Raw genomic sequence first — 15,493 nt, 5'->3', positions numbered from 1 at the left:
GTCAGAAACAGTTGAAAGCAACTCTTACAAATGTCAAAGTAGAAGAGAAGGCCGATTTGATTTCTTACTGAAAACGTGTCTGACGATTCCGAGGCTTTTCATACACTTCAATATTGTGTCTTTTGTAAACAAGAACATCCGATTATTCAGAAACGCCATCTATTTTTGGGGCTTTTTCAGAGATATCAATGAATGACAATCAAATATCTTGTTTGTTTTTTTTACTTTGAAACTATTAGCATAGCAACAAACTTCATGCTAAACCAAAAATGAACTGATGGTCTTTTTTTCACAGAGATAAATTCAGTCAAGGAAATGATGCCAAAGATGTGTATCGCTTTTCTCTGTATGTTTGGGTGTGTGAAACATTCTGTGTGTATGCGTGTGTGTTCTTCATTGTGGATCTCCTAGGGCGCGATGCTATCGCTATCCTCCATGTGCTGGACAGAACAGTGCCCGGGGGGAAGAGATTAAGAGTTGGCATTGTGGCCTGTGTGTGTGCGTGTGTGCGTGTGTCAGATCTCCAAGCGCCGATTACCTCAGGGAAGGAATCAGGCACACACCACACATCACGACCAATGCTCTCCTCCCATCACTTCTCATCCTGAAGCTGCTCCAGTCCAAACTCTTTGCACCTTTTCCGCACTCAACGTCTACATACACTAAAATCCCCCCCAAACAAACCAGAGACAGGATACAGCTTGTTCCTCACACGCTGATAACATTTAGTTCTCAAGGGATCACGTTTTTTTTGTTGTTTTTTTGTCATTGCCAGACAGAAGTACAGAAAGACACACGCATGACCTTGATGAGCTTTGAATTTAACATTAATGTTCAAGCCATTTTCATTTCATGTTTTAATGTCACTGATAAGTTGAATATTCTAGTATTCGAGTTGACTCAATTATATGTCAAAAGGAGGCAAAAAAAGAGAGTAAATAATGACTCCCTTAACTCATTTGCTCCCAAAAACTTATAAATACATTCTATTTTAAACATTTTAAGTGTCCCAAAGACGTATTTATACGTTTTTATGTTTTCTTTTAAATACTAGAACATAGGTGTCAAACTCCGGTCCTCGAGGGCTACAAGCTGATTCCAATCAGCAGGATCGTTATCAGGCTTATGCAGAGCTTGCTGATGAGCTGATCATATATCAGCTGTGTTGGAGGAGGGAAACATCCAAAACCTGCAGCACTGGGGCCCTCGAGGACCTGAGTTTGACACCTATGTGCTAGAGCATACGGAAGGCTTTGATGCAGCCCCTCAACTGCAAAGAACAGTTGAATTTTTTTTGTTATTACACAAACGGCCAGCAGGTGGCAGCAAAGCAAAAGAGATCAACCAGGGCCATGTTGAAAAAAAGGCTAATTTACTCATAGTTCTAAATAAATTTGTGAATAATGATGAAACTTAGCTATATTCTAATGCTAATTGCTGCAAAACGCAAACAGATAGAAATATACTTTTTAATTTTCCTGATGAAAAAAGAGACTCTAATCTTCCTTTTGGTAGGTTCTATGTTTTTAGAGCAATAGAACACAATATTCTGTGGGCCATGCAAAATCAGTCAAAATTCAGTAAAACAGCGGGGAGTGAAGGGGATTGCTTCAGTGAAAATGGCTGGGAGTGAATGAGTAAAAAAAACACTGCCTATATAAATCATCATTTTAAATTTATATCACCCATGAAAACATAAGCGCAGTGTGAAAAGGCCTTCTGCTACTTCCACAAAAACCTGTCATTTTGCATGTCAACTTTAACTCCCTTTCCATGTTGTTGCTAGCAACCCCGGATATAGATTAGCACACCTGCTAACAAACAATCTGTCATAAAAACATCCTTTAGTTAAGATACACGAGCCTCACAAAGACGTACGAATGTTTACAAGTAAAAACATATTTAAAAAAAACATTTTGGGAATAGGGCTGATAAATTAGCAAAGACGAGGACGAATCGGTGCTAAAACAGGGATGGATATTAGCACCTACTGGTCCATTTGTGCCTAGCGGATCTTTTTGACTGTCTGACGGAGACTTCAGCCAGCTGCCAGTCCAGAAGAAGACATCTCACTGAGCTTACTGGCGCCAGTAAGCAGGAGCCATGTATAGGATAAATAGTTTCCTCGTGCATGCGGGGGGAAAAGATGGCTTTAAGGGTCCTATTTATGAAAATAACTCCCCTATGATTGATGATCGGTAATTCTGTATGAGCCCATTTTGGCGAGAGACAGCTGGCGCGGGTGCCGATGCCCTCCACCCCGCACCCTCTTTCATGACACCAACCCCATGGACGGATTTATTAATAATAGACGGAACAGTAATAAGGTTAGCTAAAAACGTCTTTGTCTTATTGCCTGCTGGTTAGAACATCACTGTCTAATGAAAAACATGTAAATCCACAATGAGAGCACCTTCGTCACTTAACCATAGGTTTGGAATGTTAATTGATTTGTTCAAATTAATTAATTAGATAAGATTCAGGAACAGATTTTTTTTCTTTAATTAAAGAAGAATATATATACTTTTATTGGTCTGTGACGATAATAATCATTGGATGGTTGCAGCCTTCGAATGCGAATAGCTCGGCGAGGCCCAAATATTTTGCATTGCATACCTCGACAGGGACTGAATAATAGATGACATCATTTCTTACCTAAGTCCTGACACAGAATGCGTGTTACTTAACGCCTCTCTTTTCTAGCTTGGAAACAATCTAGACTCTTTACAAAGCTAAAAGTTGATGGAAGAAAGTATTACAATCATCATACGACTTTAAAAATAGTCAATCAAGGAAATTTAGTCTGCCCAGGATGGTGCATCAATACTAACTCATTCACTGCCATTGACGGCTGTAGACGTCATAAATTCATTTTAACTATTTCTATTAGTTTAAAGTTGTTTCCACTTTTGTTAACAAGAGTATGAAAACCTAGAATTTTATTTTGTACATTTAGAGCAGATATAAAATTTGTGATTCAGTGTGAGTTAAACAATGGTCATGCAATTAATTACGATTTTAAAGAACTAATTGCCCCTAATTAAAAAAAAATATTTTCTTTAAAAAAATAATTGTAATTATTTTAATTTTTAATCTTTTTTTTTTTAATGAAAAGATTATTTTAAAAAAATTATCGTAATTAATCGCATAACCTCAGGATTAATCAGAACTTTTATATCTGTTCTAACACAATAAAAACATTCTAGGTTTTCATACTCTTGTTAACAAAAGTGGGGAAAATGTTAAACTAATAGAAATAGTTAAAATGAATTTTTAACGTCTATAGTCATCAATGGCAGTTAATGAGTTAATAATAAATAGATAAGTCAGTGTTGCCATGGCAATGGCAATGTTATTCTCCAACAAACAAGCCAACGTACTAACCAAAGTGATTGTGAAGCTTTTACTTCAAAGTCATTTTATTATCTCGTGAGAGTACGCATCTCCAAAAATGATTATTTTCCTCTAAAACACATGATTGAAATTGTAAAAAAATTATCACAACATCCCAAAAACAAAACAAGATACCGTGTTCTTTTATGGAGTCGATGTTGGCGAAATGGTTTTTCTTTTCATCTCGCAATAGCCAAAACAATTTTCTTACTGTGAGGCTTGCAAGTCAATACTCCAGCCACCCAGGAAGAAGAGGAATATAATTACACTCCACAATGGCCTTCATTGTATGCCACGAATGCCCAGGAGTTGAAGGATCGAGCAAGAGGAATCTAGCTGAAGATAAAAATACCATCTCGGAAGGACCGCAACCTTCGAGCAAGACAAGATTGGAAAAGGTTAGCGAGGCAGGTTATAAGTCAAGCGCTGACTGACATAACGCTGCTGAATTTAGTGTGTGAGGGACCGAGGAGATTTGGCCTCCCTACGTATAGTAACTAAATGCACAATCTATGTAAAGAAAGGAAGGATGGTAGGTGAAACATGTCCGCGCATAGCAGACATGAATTCCCTGCGAGTATTTATTATTAGCGTGGCGGGACGGCATCGTTTGCATACGCGGCCGACACCGAAATACACGCATGCTTCGAATAGGTGATACCGGATGACGATGGCATGCATGCTATGCTTGTTGGTAATGTACAAAAATACAAAAGCAGGTCATATATAGAGAACATTGAAGTTGCTGCAAATAATTTATTCATAATTGGCGCTGTCAAGCGATTACATTTTTTAAAAACTAATTAAATCAGTCACTCCCAGGCATTTTCACTGAAGCAACCCCCTTCGCTCCCGGCTGTTTTACTGGATTTTGACTGATTTTGCAAGGCCCACAGAATATTGTGTTCTATTGCTATAAAAACATGGAAAACACCAATACCAAAAGAAAGATTAGAGTCTTTTCTTTCATCAGGAAAAAAAAAAGGTACATTTTATCTCTTTCCATTTTGCAGCAATTAGCATTAGAACATAGCAAAGTTTCATCATTATTCACAAATCTGTTAAGAACTGTGGGTAAATGAGCTTTTTTTCAACATAACCCTAGTTGATCTATTTTAGTCTGCTGCCACCTGCGGGCTGTTTTTGTAATTACTACCATTTCTTCATCCGTTCTCTGCAGTTGAGAGGCATAAAAAAACAAAACATTCAAAAATGTATAAATACATCTTTGGGACACTCAAAACATTTAACATTTTGGGAGCAAATGAGTTAAACAGGGTCAGTACATACCTTGGTTTTAAGTTCATGGTTTGGTTGTAAGATAAGTTTGATATGACATTAAAGTGTTTTGGGGGTCATAGTTTGTGGTATAGTAACAGTGTAAACTATGAATACAGGCAATTATAAACAGTTTTTTGGGACGTAAATTACTATCATTTGTTCCCCCCCCACTATTTGTGGCAAGGCTTGATCGCTGCAGATTACTGTAATGTTCACTTTGCACTGCATCATACGGAGAGCTGTTTCTAATATATGGTTATCATGGAGCTACACTAGAGAGTCAGGACCATCCAAGGACAAATTTTGAAATTTAAAATGAGGAGCTGGTGTGTGTGTGTGTGTGTGCGTGGGTTGCTAATGAAAAGGCAGCCCTAATGTGTTTTCTCCATCTGGTAATAATTGCTGCATGTAGCAACCGTAGCTGTGTTTGGATAAAGCTCTGACATACATGGGCCCCTCTGACGCCGCCGTGTGCGAGTGTGTGTTTGCGTCGGCGTGTTTATGTGGGCTCGAGAGACAGGAAGAGAAGAGCCTGAGAGCGCCGACGGCCAACACAACTAAATCAACTTTATCGTCAGCAGTCGTGTTTTGACGTCGGGGAGCTGCGAACCGAGTGAGCGTAGGTGGGCCCGGTGTCCTGCTGCTCCTCCTCCCTCTGGGAGGGGGGGCATTCGCAAATGACTTGCGTTGATGATTTAGTGGCACACTGTTATCAAACAAGCGTACACAAACACACATCTGGAGATTACCTTGGATGTTATCCGATGATGAGAAAGTGATGCAACTTTCATTTCGATGAAACGGACTTATTGACTGCCAAAAATGGTTGTTACGCAACTGTGCTAGGGAACTTGGGGGGGGGAATTATGTTAGAATAATAGCATGTTTAATCGCACTTTTCTGTCCTCATGTTATTTTTTAAAACATGCTTGAGAGAACCAAGAGGATGTTTGTGGGAAGGTTGCTAAATGTTAGCGACACATCCACCGTTGTAGTACGAAGACCTCAGGGAGTAAAATTTTGCCAAACCTGTCAGCCAACTCTTACAAAGAAAGCAGAGTTAAGATTGCATTTATTTTGATGATTTGATTTTTGATTACTTAAACAAGTCCCACCAAAACTACTAAATAAACAATCTCCATTTAGCGCCCTCTACAGCTGTCATTTGAAATGTACTTTTTCATTGGAAGGCTAAATATGCTAAATTAAATTACGAAAGTAGGAAAGAAAGTAATAAAAAGCACTGAGCAGTACGCATAAATCAGATGTTGTACTATCATCAAGAGTTTGAGTTTGGCACACTACCAAAGAGAAATGGTACAAAAAAGTGGATAACCATGTACCAACCTTCTGCCATTTAATGGAACAACATTTAATTGTCACTATATACCGCTGGCATAGATATACATACAAACATTATTTGCAGTTTTTTTGGAATGGGGGAATGAAGTAAGTGGAATTGGATAATTTCACATGGCATAGTGGTTGGGACCCATACATATTTTATTTAGTGCTATCATGCAATAAAAAATAAAAAAAAACTAATTAATCGCACAATATTCCATAATTAATCACGATTAATCGCATGTTTCTACTACTATTTTCCACAATGCTTGTTACATATATTTGAGTAAAATCGTGGAATTAAAGACCCAGTGTGTAGCGCCATCTAGTGGGCAAAGAATAGGATTAGAAGCACGCAGGAGCATGCACACTACGGTGGCTCAGAGATCACATTTCGCAAGCCTACCACAAATTATTTTGGGTGAGCAAACGAGCATCTCGGGACGGCGATTTGGCAGCTCTTGTGAAGCCTGGAATTAGCCGGAGCAGCCAACAAGAGCGGCTAGCGGAAGTTAGTCGGCGCCATAGGCTGGAGTGGCTAACAAGAGCGGCTAGCGGGAGGAGCTAGTTTAAAAAAAAAAGAAAAAAAAAAAAAAGCAGTGAGCACCAGTGGGCTAACTACATTCACGAAGTTGTACCTTTGGGCATCCGTAGCAGGAAGATGGCGGCGAAAAATGGCAGCTCTTAGTAAGGTGATACTACAGCCAAGTAATATAATTACTACGATTATATTAAAAAATAATATTTGTTTATGCAATACAACATATTTTTTGCATACTATTGACACAGTCGGTTTTATAAATGAATTAATTATTAGTTCACCACTAGATGGCGCTAGGAATCACTGAATGTCCTTTTAATGTACGCTTTTGGCGGAATTCTTTTGGATTTTAGTATACGTCGTTTAACGTATTTGGCGGTAAAAGAGTTCATCAAACGGAAAATACATTTTCACTCAAACACTGTTCTAATAGCTTTAACAGCAATTTGATTTAATCTAGAAGAATTAAGAAATGACGACTATACTCCAAAGGGGGCGAACGCGAATTCATGTCAGCAGACAAAACGGAGGGACAAGTGAGACAGTCTTCTCAGAGGTCAACATGGCCGCTCTTGTCTTGTGACTTACTGGCAGGGCCACTTTGCAGGAGGTGGGCGCAGGAAAAAAAAGGGTCTTTGTATTGTGTGGGTCAGTTGGTCACACATCCTCTTGTGTGGGATGGCCACACACGTATACAGATTTATGACAACAAGAAAAAAAAACACACAAAAATAAACAGCAGTTGACTGGAAATGGACGTGCACTCCTCTTAAAAGGAGGAAGTGACATACCGAAGGATACATGATTCATAAATGAACGAATAGAATCTACAGCATGTATGAAGTCATTAGATTGAAGAAAGCTATGGCCCAGTAGAGCGATATTAAAGCGTTTACCTTATTGTGCTATTATACTTGTTTATATTTTATCACACGCTTAACTAAATATTAGCCTCTTTCTCCGTCACAACTGAGCAGCAAAACGGTCACAAAGGCAAATTGTGGATGGCGCACAACATATAAAAGTCAGCACACTGGCTCTAATAGGCAGTTACAGCCCAACACTGCGTTCCAACAATAGCACAGCCGTGACTATAAATCAAACTATGAACTCAAAATCAAATGTAGACAGCGCCACTTTTTTTTTTTTACCCAAATGATGCAACAAGTTTTGAAAATACAAGCACCTGGCCAGACGCCAGATTCACGACACACATTTTCCATCCTACCGAAAGCTCCTAACCTAATCTCGGCGGAGCTGCTCTCACAAAGGAGCCATTCACACACACACACACACACCCACAAACACACATACATACACTTGAGTTCAGTCTAAACTTTAACCAAACTTGAACTCCCCCAAAAACCGTGCAGTGACCGCATGAAAAGCACTTCTCAGGTTACGATTGGCCCGAAATAGGCCCTAAGTGCATATTACAGCCCTCTGGTGACGTGCATTAGAAAAGTTACACACACGCGCGTGCACACACACACATTTTACATTCATGCTACCGTCTTTAGGGAAAATAAGAGCACATACTAAGATTTTTTATTTTTTTTTAAATACAAATGAGCCATGCAGGGAACGCTACTCAACTCATTTGGATTTCTTAACAAGTCATCCCCAGAGGACATCATGTAAAAATATGAATAATAATAATGTGGTTGTTTTAAATACAATGAAATTCTCTTCATTTTATATACAGTAATTTTGACAGTAAACTTGGCAAAATGGAGTGGAATTAACTCATTCACTGCCATTGACTGCTATAGACGTAAAAAATTCATTTGAACTATTACTATTAGTTTAACATTTTTTTTCCACTTTTGTTAACAAGAGTATGAAAACCTAGATTTTTTTTTTTTTTTTTTAGAAACACAGATATAAAATGTATGATTAATTAAAAATTGTAATCGCATGACTTCACTAGTTAACTCACATTTAATCACAAATGTTATATCTGTTCTAAATGCACAATAAAAAAATAGGTTTTCATGCTCTTGTTAACAAAAGTGGGAACAATTTTGAACTAATAGAAATAGTTCAAATTATTTTTTTACGTCTATTGCCGTCAATGACAGTGAATGAGTTAAAGGGTAATTCAACTCCGAATTTTTTTGGGGGACAATAATAAGTTCTATGCAGCTCCACTGGTTTAAATATGGTATTCTGGTTAATATTCCGTTAGTGGAATATGAGTTAAGCAGCAAAATCCAGTAGTTTCTATCAATATCAGAAAGCGGCCATTTTGCCACTTGCTGTCGAATGAAAATGGCATCAATGTTGCTCATATCAAGTAACAACCAATCCCAGCTCAACTTGAAAAACAGGTGAGCTGTGATTGGTCGTTACCTGAGCAACTGTGATGTCATCTTCAGTCGACAGCAAGTGGCAAAATGAGATGGATAAAAAAAAAAAAAGGCTGGATTTTGCTTCATAAGTCTTATTCCACAATCAGAATGTCATGTTTAGATTAGTGAGGTCACATATAACATATTATTGTCAAGAAATGTTTAAGCTTGAATTACAGTTTAAAGAGATTGAAGCCTCTTTGGTAGAAGAATTGCTCGGCTAAAATGGCGGGTAGTATTTATTTTCGAAAAAACATAAATCCTGTCACTTATTTCAAGGCATATTATATTCCCGTTTCTTCACTTTCTGTAGAACTACAGTTATTTTTTGTTTTTGTTTGGAATACACCATGCTGATAACAAGCTATTATAAAGGATTTTGACCTTTTTTTTTTTTTTTTAAACACTGGCAAGATTATGGACACTCTTGTGTCTTGCATGACATGCCATAAGCCATCGTTTCAGAGAAAGTAAAAAGGTTTGGGGCCCTTAGTAAAATGGACTAAAATAAGCAATATTTGTTCTCAAGTTCCATGAATTTGTCTCATGTGTTTACAGGAAAGACTTGCGGCGCTTGTGGGCTGAGCGCTGAAAAACAATCGCTTCATCCTCTGATTGAAGACAGCCAGATTAGGCCACAGAGACTTTCAGCACGCTTTCTCATCAAACGACCATGAGATAGATGGCAGCAGATGGAGAGAAGGTGTCCCCAGGAAGACTGAGCAGAAAAAGGTTCTTTAAACATCCTTTCTTTTTCTTTTTTCTCCTCCACTGTTATCTTTTCCCTCCACTCTTCACTCGACCTCCTCCGCCTCCGTGTTATGAGTAGGAGTCGGAGAGGAAGTACGTGGGATTTTCCCACAGCTTGGCAGGACCTGATCCCAACCCCCCGTATTTCGGTCTCCCCCTCCCGTCTCATGTCAGAGGGGAGTCTTGAGGAAAAACACTCATATTCCACCGGCGAGTATTCTGGGATGTTTCTCGGAACTTTACACCACTCATTTCCGCGGTCGCTTGTATACCGTGTGTTGTTGCCGTGACAACAGAGTGAGGCAACACTGCCTTTGAAGCTGGCTGTCATTTTGCACAAGGTCTCAGGTGGAGGGAGGGAGGGAGGATGGGGAGTCACATACAACAAAGGATTTGCCAGAAGAGGGATTGAGGTGTAAAAAAGGTCAGTTGGGCAGATTATTAGTAGACGAGGTAAAAAAAATAGAAAAAAGTGAAAATGGATAAGCGGTTCGGATAATGGATGGATGGATAAATAAAATATTTAGTAGTTTATTTTCATACTATATCTTACTTTTTATGTATGTATAACTTATTTAGTTATAGCAAATTAACAAAGTATTTATTCAGTTAAATAAAATGTTAAATATATAGGGTTTTTTTTTTGTTTTACTCATAAGTGTATTTATTATATACCAAAAAAAAAGCAAACAATACATTTGTTTGAATTGAACAATTTTGGGAAAAAATGCTTATGTTAATACAATATATCCATAAAAACAACAAGTCCATGACGATGCTCGTAAATGAAAATCTTGAATCTCAAATCGCATTTCCCTATAGAAATGAATAGAAATGCCAATAATCCCTTCCAGCCTCCCCCTCCAAACCACATTTTTCTGCTTTTGTTTTTTAATAAAAGAAAAATAGTACTCCATATACTCAAATTTATAAAACCATGAAGTAATAACATAATTAAATAGAATGTAAAGCACGATTTAATGCTACAATACAATTTGGTGTGCTGCTCCTTGTGTATCAGCCTTAGCCACCAGGAGGCAGTACAGTATAATAAAATCATGCAGACACAAACGAAGAAGAACATACTTCTACTGTACTTCTATTACTAGAAAGTTGAATAACATAATTTTTTATAGAGGATAAAGAACATAATGCTTTTGAGTTGTTACATTATCTGTCTACGATGTACTGTTCTAGCATTTGTTAGCCGTTGCTTGAAGTGTTGTAAAAGCACGATTACAAATGCTAAATGTTAGCATGTCAATGGGAGTTACTATTATAAATTTGTGAAAAGTTCAGAGTGAAGTTAAGTTAACTTAAGCTAGTGGGGTCTGTTCATAAGCAAACGTAGTTTGGTTGTTTTAAGTACCGGGTACGTGTGTTTTACATTTACAGTATTTAAATGAGTACTTGGACATGCTACATATTGATGAATATTTAGCACTTTCAAAAGCACTAGGCGATACAGGGATACCAGCAGAAATCGTGCTCTCTCCTCTGTTCAGTCCAATTCTAATTGATCTCAATGGGGGATTTGATGATGATGATGCTAGGTGCGCACTTAACAACTTTGTGTTGAGTCTGAGACTGTTTTACCTCTGCTGCCTGGGTCTCCTGGTGTAACAATGTCAATCCTGTAAGGTCCTCCAGGAAGGAGTGTGATGAGTTAAACACCTTGGACAGGAAGTCGAATCCTTCCCTTTCATAGTGGTCTAGGACCTAGAAAAACAGAAATGGTAAATGAAAAAAAAAAGAAGCACAATTTGATTTTTGTTGCATGTTTTTTTTAAGATGAAATATATTAATTTTAATTACAATTATGTAGCCAATATAGATGTACACAAGTGGACTACATGTACTCACAGAAACATCAAACTGCTTGGAGATGGTCTACTCGTAGCCTTTCCCTTTAACATGCTAGTCTATAATTTGATTTCTAATCTTCCGAGACAACTCTCTCCTTCGTTTCCTGTGGTCCATGTTTTGATGTGGTACACACCATGACATCAAACAGCACAGTGACTACTTGTCACTCTTTAAATAGGTTGACCGACTGATTACTTACTGGTGAGTTGATGTTTGTTTGTTTTTAATAGTTGAACCACAATTCAAAAGCAATGTCTGATTTTCATTGGTTAATTTTCATCAAATGTTTATTACTACTTTTGTCAGACAACCACTGTCGGTTTTTCTTTTATTAACAGTGGGCTAGCAATGTTGTCCATAGCCAAAATTTATTTGATTGATTTTGACATAAAACACTGGACAGAATACTATTTTAGTCAAATACTTTAGTGATAAAGAAAAAAAAAAGTGGACAATTTTGAAGGGGCTGTCAAGTAAGGATTAGTCATAGATCAGTCCCTTTAAATGGTACCTGCACTTTGCAGCATTGCTATTTTAATGATCAACTTAACAAAATGAGAAGTTTTCCTGCTGACTAGACACCTTCTTAGTTGCCGTGTATATTACACGATAACACAATCTAAGCCCCTAAATTGTGTTTTTTCGGAATACTTTCCCCTCTCAAGTTTAACGTCACGCTTTCTGTTTGGCGGCCCACGATTGGCGGGTTCCGCTGTGGTCTGATCTTTATTTTTTTGTAGACGACGAGTAAACACCTCCCAGTGACTCAGTGGCTTTGACTGCCCGCGTTGATGTATATAAGTTCTCCACGGCACGTTCGCCGCTTGCTTTGAAAGCACGCACACCATGCACTGACTCATTAAGTAACCACTCAGGCCTGAGCGGATTTCAGAAGAACACAGGAAGTGAAAAGCCATAAACAACATGAGGTGCGAGACACTGTAAAATACAGGGTGTTGAGTTCATTATTCAAAAATGACCAAAATTCACGTTTTAAGGCAATTTAAGGCAAAATTTATTTAATCCGCATATTATGATATTGATGCTAAATGCTTGGCATCTCTGTACTCAAAATAATGATCAGCAAATACAAAGTCATAAAGCGAACCATATCGCGAGTAGAGCCATGTCATGTAGTGGAAAAGGAACAAAAAATGTATTTAACCATGGAAAACCCCTACAAATTCTAATACTGGTATCATATTTGCTGGTGTTAGCATAAGTAGCTCATAGTAAGAGGCGTCTGGCACCATTTTAGACGAATCCACGTCAGTGGTGTTTTACTCTGCGTTGCATAGTTTTATTAGCACGCGGTCCCAGATAGAGTAAGGAAGCACGCACACACAGTGAAAAAGACCCAACTCTACAGGAACTGCTCCAGCCCAGACAGGGGCCGAATTGTTTTGTTTCCATGGTGACCGGGCAGCACACAGCTGACTGCCACTGCCACACACACACTGTTGAGTGTGTGTGTGTGGGGGTGGGGGGTGGGGGGGGGGGTTGTAGAAGGAACAGGAATGAGCCAAAAGTGTAAAACTGCAGATTGAGATGTGAAATTGGCTGGATAGAAAAAAAAGAAAAAAAGGGGAAAAAAGTGGACTCAAAAACGAAAGCAGGGAGGGGAAAATGTGTGGGTGGGATTTTAAGCAAATCAAAATAAACCTTTTTTCTCTCTCTGTCATGTTCTTGATTGTTCTTGACTACACTGGCTTGTACTGTGCTAATAATCTCATCAGTCACAGAAACGAGACACTTAGCAATGAAGGGGGGGAGAAACTTTTATCCCCCTCCTTGTGGGTCGGTCTTCACATGAAAGTGATAGATCTGTGGCTTTATGACCTTTTTATGGACACAAAGACCGCATTGAGATTGGGGGATAAAAGGGAGACTTTGGCGAGCCCTTCACTTCCTCCCACTGTCTCGCTCTTTTTAACACCCGAGCCACGTTTTCATCAAGCGGTACAGTTCACCTCGGTTCGCCACAGTACGGTTTGGAACCGTAAACGCCTGTAGCTGCCTTAAAGGGGAAGTCAAAGCAAAAATGTTCTTAATATTTTCTAAGTGGACCAAACACATAAAACAGGTAGTTACCTGAGCCCTGAGCTGTGATGTCATTTTCAGTCAGGCAGCAAGTGGTAAAATGGCCGCCGAGACCGATAAAAGTGGCTTGATTATGCAGATTTTTTTTTACCTGACTTTCCCTTTCAATTTTTCCCTTCAAAATGTGTGAACTGAATACACACTTGTTCGAAAGTAAAAAGGTCAGGCGTAGTACGTGACAAAACTCAGATGAATACGTTTTAAACCCGGTTTAGGGTTTTGAGTAAACATTAGGGTTTACAATTACAGTTTCAAGACAGGGGTGGGTTTTCAAATTAGGGATGCAAGGAAAGGTTAGGGTTTCAAATTAGGCTTTCAAAAATGTGTTGGGGTTTCAAATTGTGATTTCAATACAGAATAAGTAGTTTCAAGTTTGGGGCTGGGAGTTGAGACAGGTTTGTGATTTCAAAGGTTAGGGTTTCAAATTACTGTTCCAAGATGAGGGTTGAGTTTTAAAACGAGGTTAGCAAGAGTTAGGTTTACACAATTAAGTTTCAAGTTTGGGATAGGATTTGAAACCAGGGTTAGGGTTTTTAACTCATTCAATGCCATTGACGGCTATAGACGTCAAAAATTCATTTTTTTCTCACTTTTGTCAACAAGACTATGAAAACCTAGAATTGTTATTGTACATCTAGAGCAGATATAAAATGTGTGATTAATTGTGAGTTAACTAGTGAAGTCATGCAATTAATTACAATAAAAAAAAATTAATCGCCTGTCGCCCCTAATTTTTAATAATCTTTTTTTAAATGAATTTATGGCAGTAAATTAGTTAATTTAGACTTCTATAGTTAGTGTTAGGGTTTAAAAATGGGGTTTAAGGTTAAGGCTAAGTTTTTAAATTAGGGTTTGAAACTAGAGTAAATGCTTCAATTTAGGGTTTGAAGCCAGAATTTGTATTTTAAATTAGGGTTTCCTGCAAGGGTTACCACTGTTGATCTTTTTTTATTCTGTTTGTTCAAATGTATAATCAATCAACCAATAAATCCCTTCCTTCCATGGTCCTGTCCCCAATGTGTGATGCAACATATCGCAATACTTCTTTGTGAGAGACCAAATGGAGGACTATCGCTCCAACACACAAACGTGTACAACAGCCATGGACAACTGCTCCCTGATTAATTTTCCAGCTTTTCTTGGCATTCCGTATTCCTCCAGGAACAACATTTCAACACACGCTCTCCTGACTTTGCAGCAAGAAAGTAGGGATTATGGGAATCCCCCCTGCAGACCCCTCTGCACACATACACACGACACCAACCACCCCCCCCCTCTCCCCATTTTTGCATTTTGGGTCACACGCCATCTATAATCCTGATGGGACAAGTTAAAAACAACACAGCCCACCGCGCTAAAATAGTTCTCAATCTGAAAGGGTGAAGGTGGGGGCTGTGCCACTTACAACAGTCGAGCAGGCGGTGCACTTGTCGAAGGCCAGGCTGGCAGGCAGGACGTTGTCGAACCTGGAGAGGAAGCCGCGGATCTGAGGAGAGAGGCATCAACAACTTAACTACTTGCTGACATTGTAAACATATCAACGCACATTACATTTATATCCACGCAACTCCTGTTAAAATGTCACTGATATATTTAGCCAAGCCATAAAACCGGCACTTGAAGGCCTCTGGAGAAGCTTGAACTTAATGTGCGTCCCATGGTTGAAATATATGCTCAGGGCTCCCTGTGGTGGCAGGGAGATGAACTGCCTTACATGAGGAATCTTAGTTTGTATAATCTAAAAAATATTGTTTGTCAAAATATTAAAAGATTTTAACATTTGTGACAATAAAGATAGAATATTAAAAAAATAATAGGAATTTACAATTTTAACTAAATGTACCCTGTAAGAATAAGTTTAAAAGAA

General features: G+C 38.5%; 1 protein-coding gene across 2 annotated transcripts in view; it reads right to left on the bottom strand.

The window, feature by feature from the left end:
- Nucleotides 1–15,493, bottom strand: part of atg7 (ATG7 autophagy related 7 homolog (S. cerevisiae)) — a 40,847-nt gene that overhangs the window by 9,788 nt on the left and 15,566 nt on the right. For both annotated transcript variants that reach the window (XM_086086921.1, XM_086086920.1), the window contains exons 17-18: nt 15,032–15,112; nt 11,257–11,379 (exon numbers count right to left, since the gene is read on the bottom strand). In XM_086086921.1, the coding sequence (XP_085943047.1) occupies nt 11,257–11,379; nt 15,032–15,112 (204 nt within the window). The remainder of the gene's footprint in view (nt 1–11,256; nt 11,380–15,031; nt 15,113–15,493) is intronic.

This window comes from Leptonotus elevatus, chromosome 10, assembly GCF_054856555.1.
Source record: "Leptonotus elevatus isolate MCC_2025b chromosome 10, RoL_Lele_1.0, whole genome shotgun sequence".
Lineage (NCBI taxonomy): Eukaryota > Metazoa > Chordata > Actinopteri > Syngnathiformes > Syngnathidae > Leptonotus > Leptonotus elevatus.
This window is presented reverse-complemented; position numbering and strand designations above follow the sequence as displayed.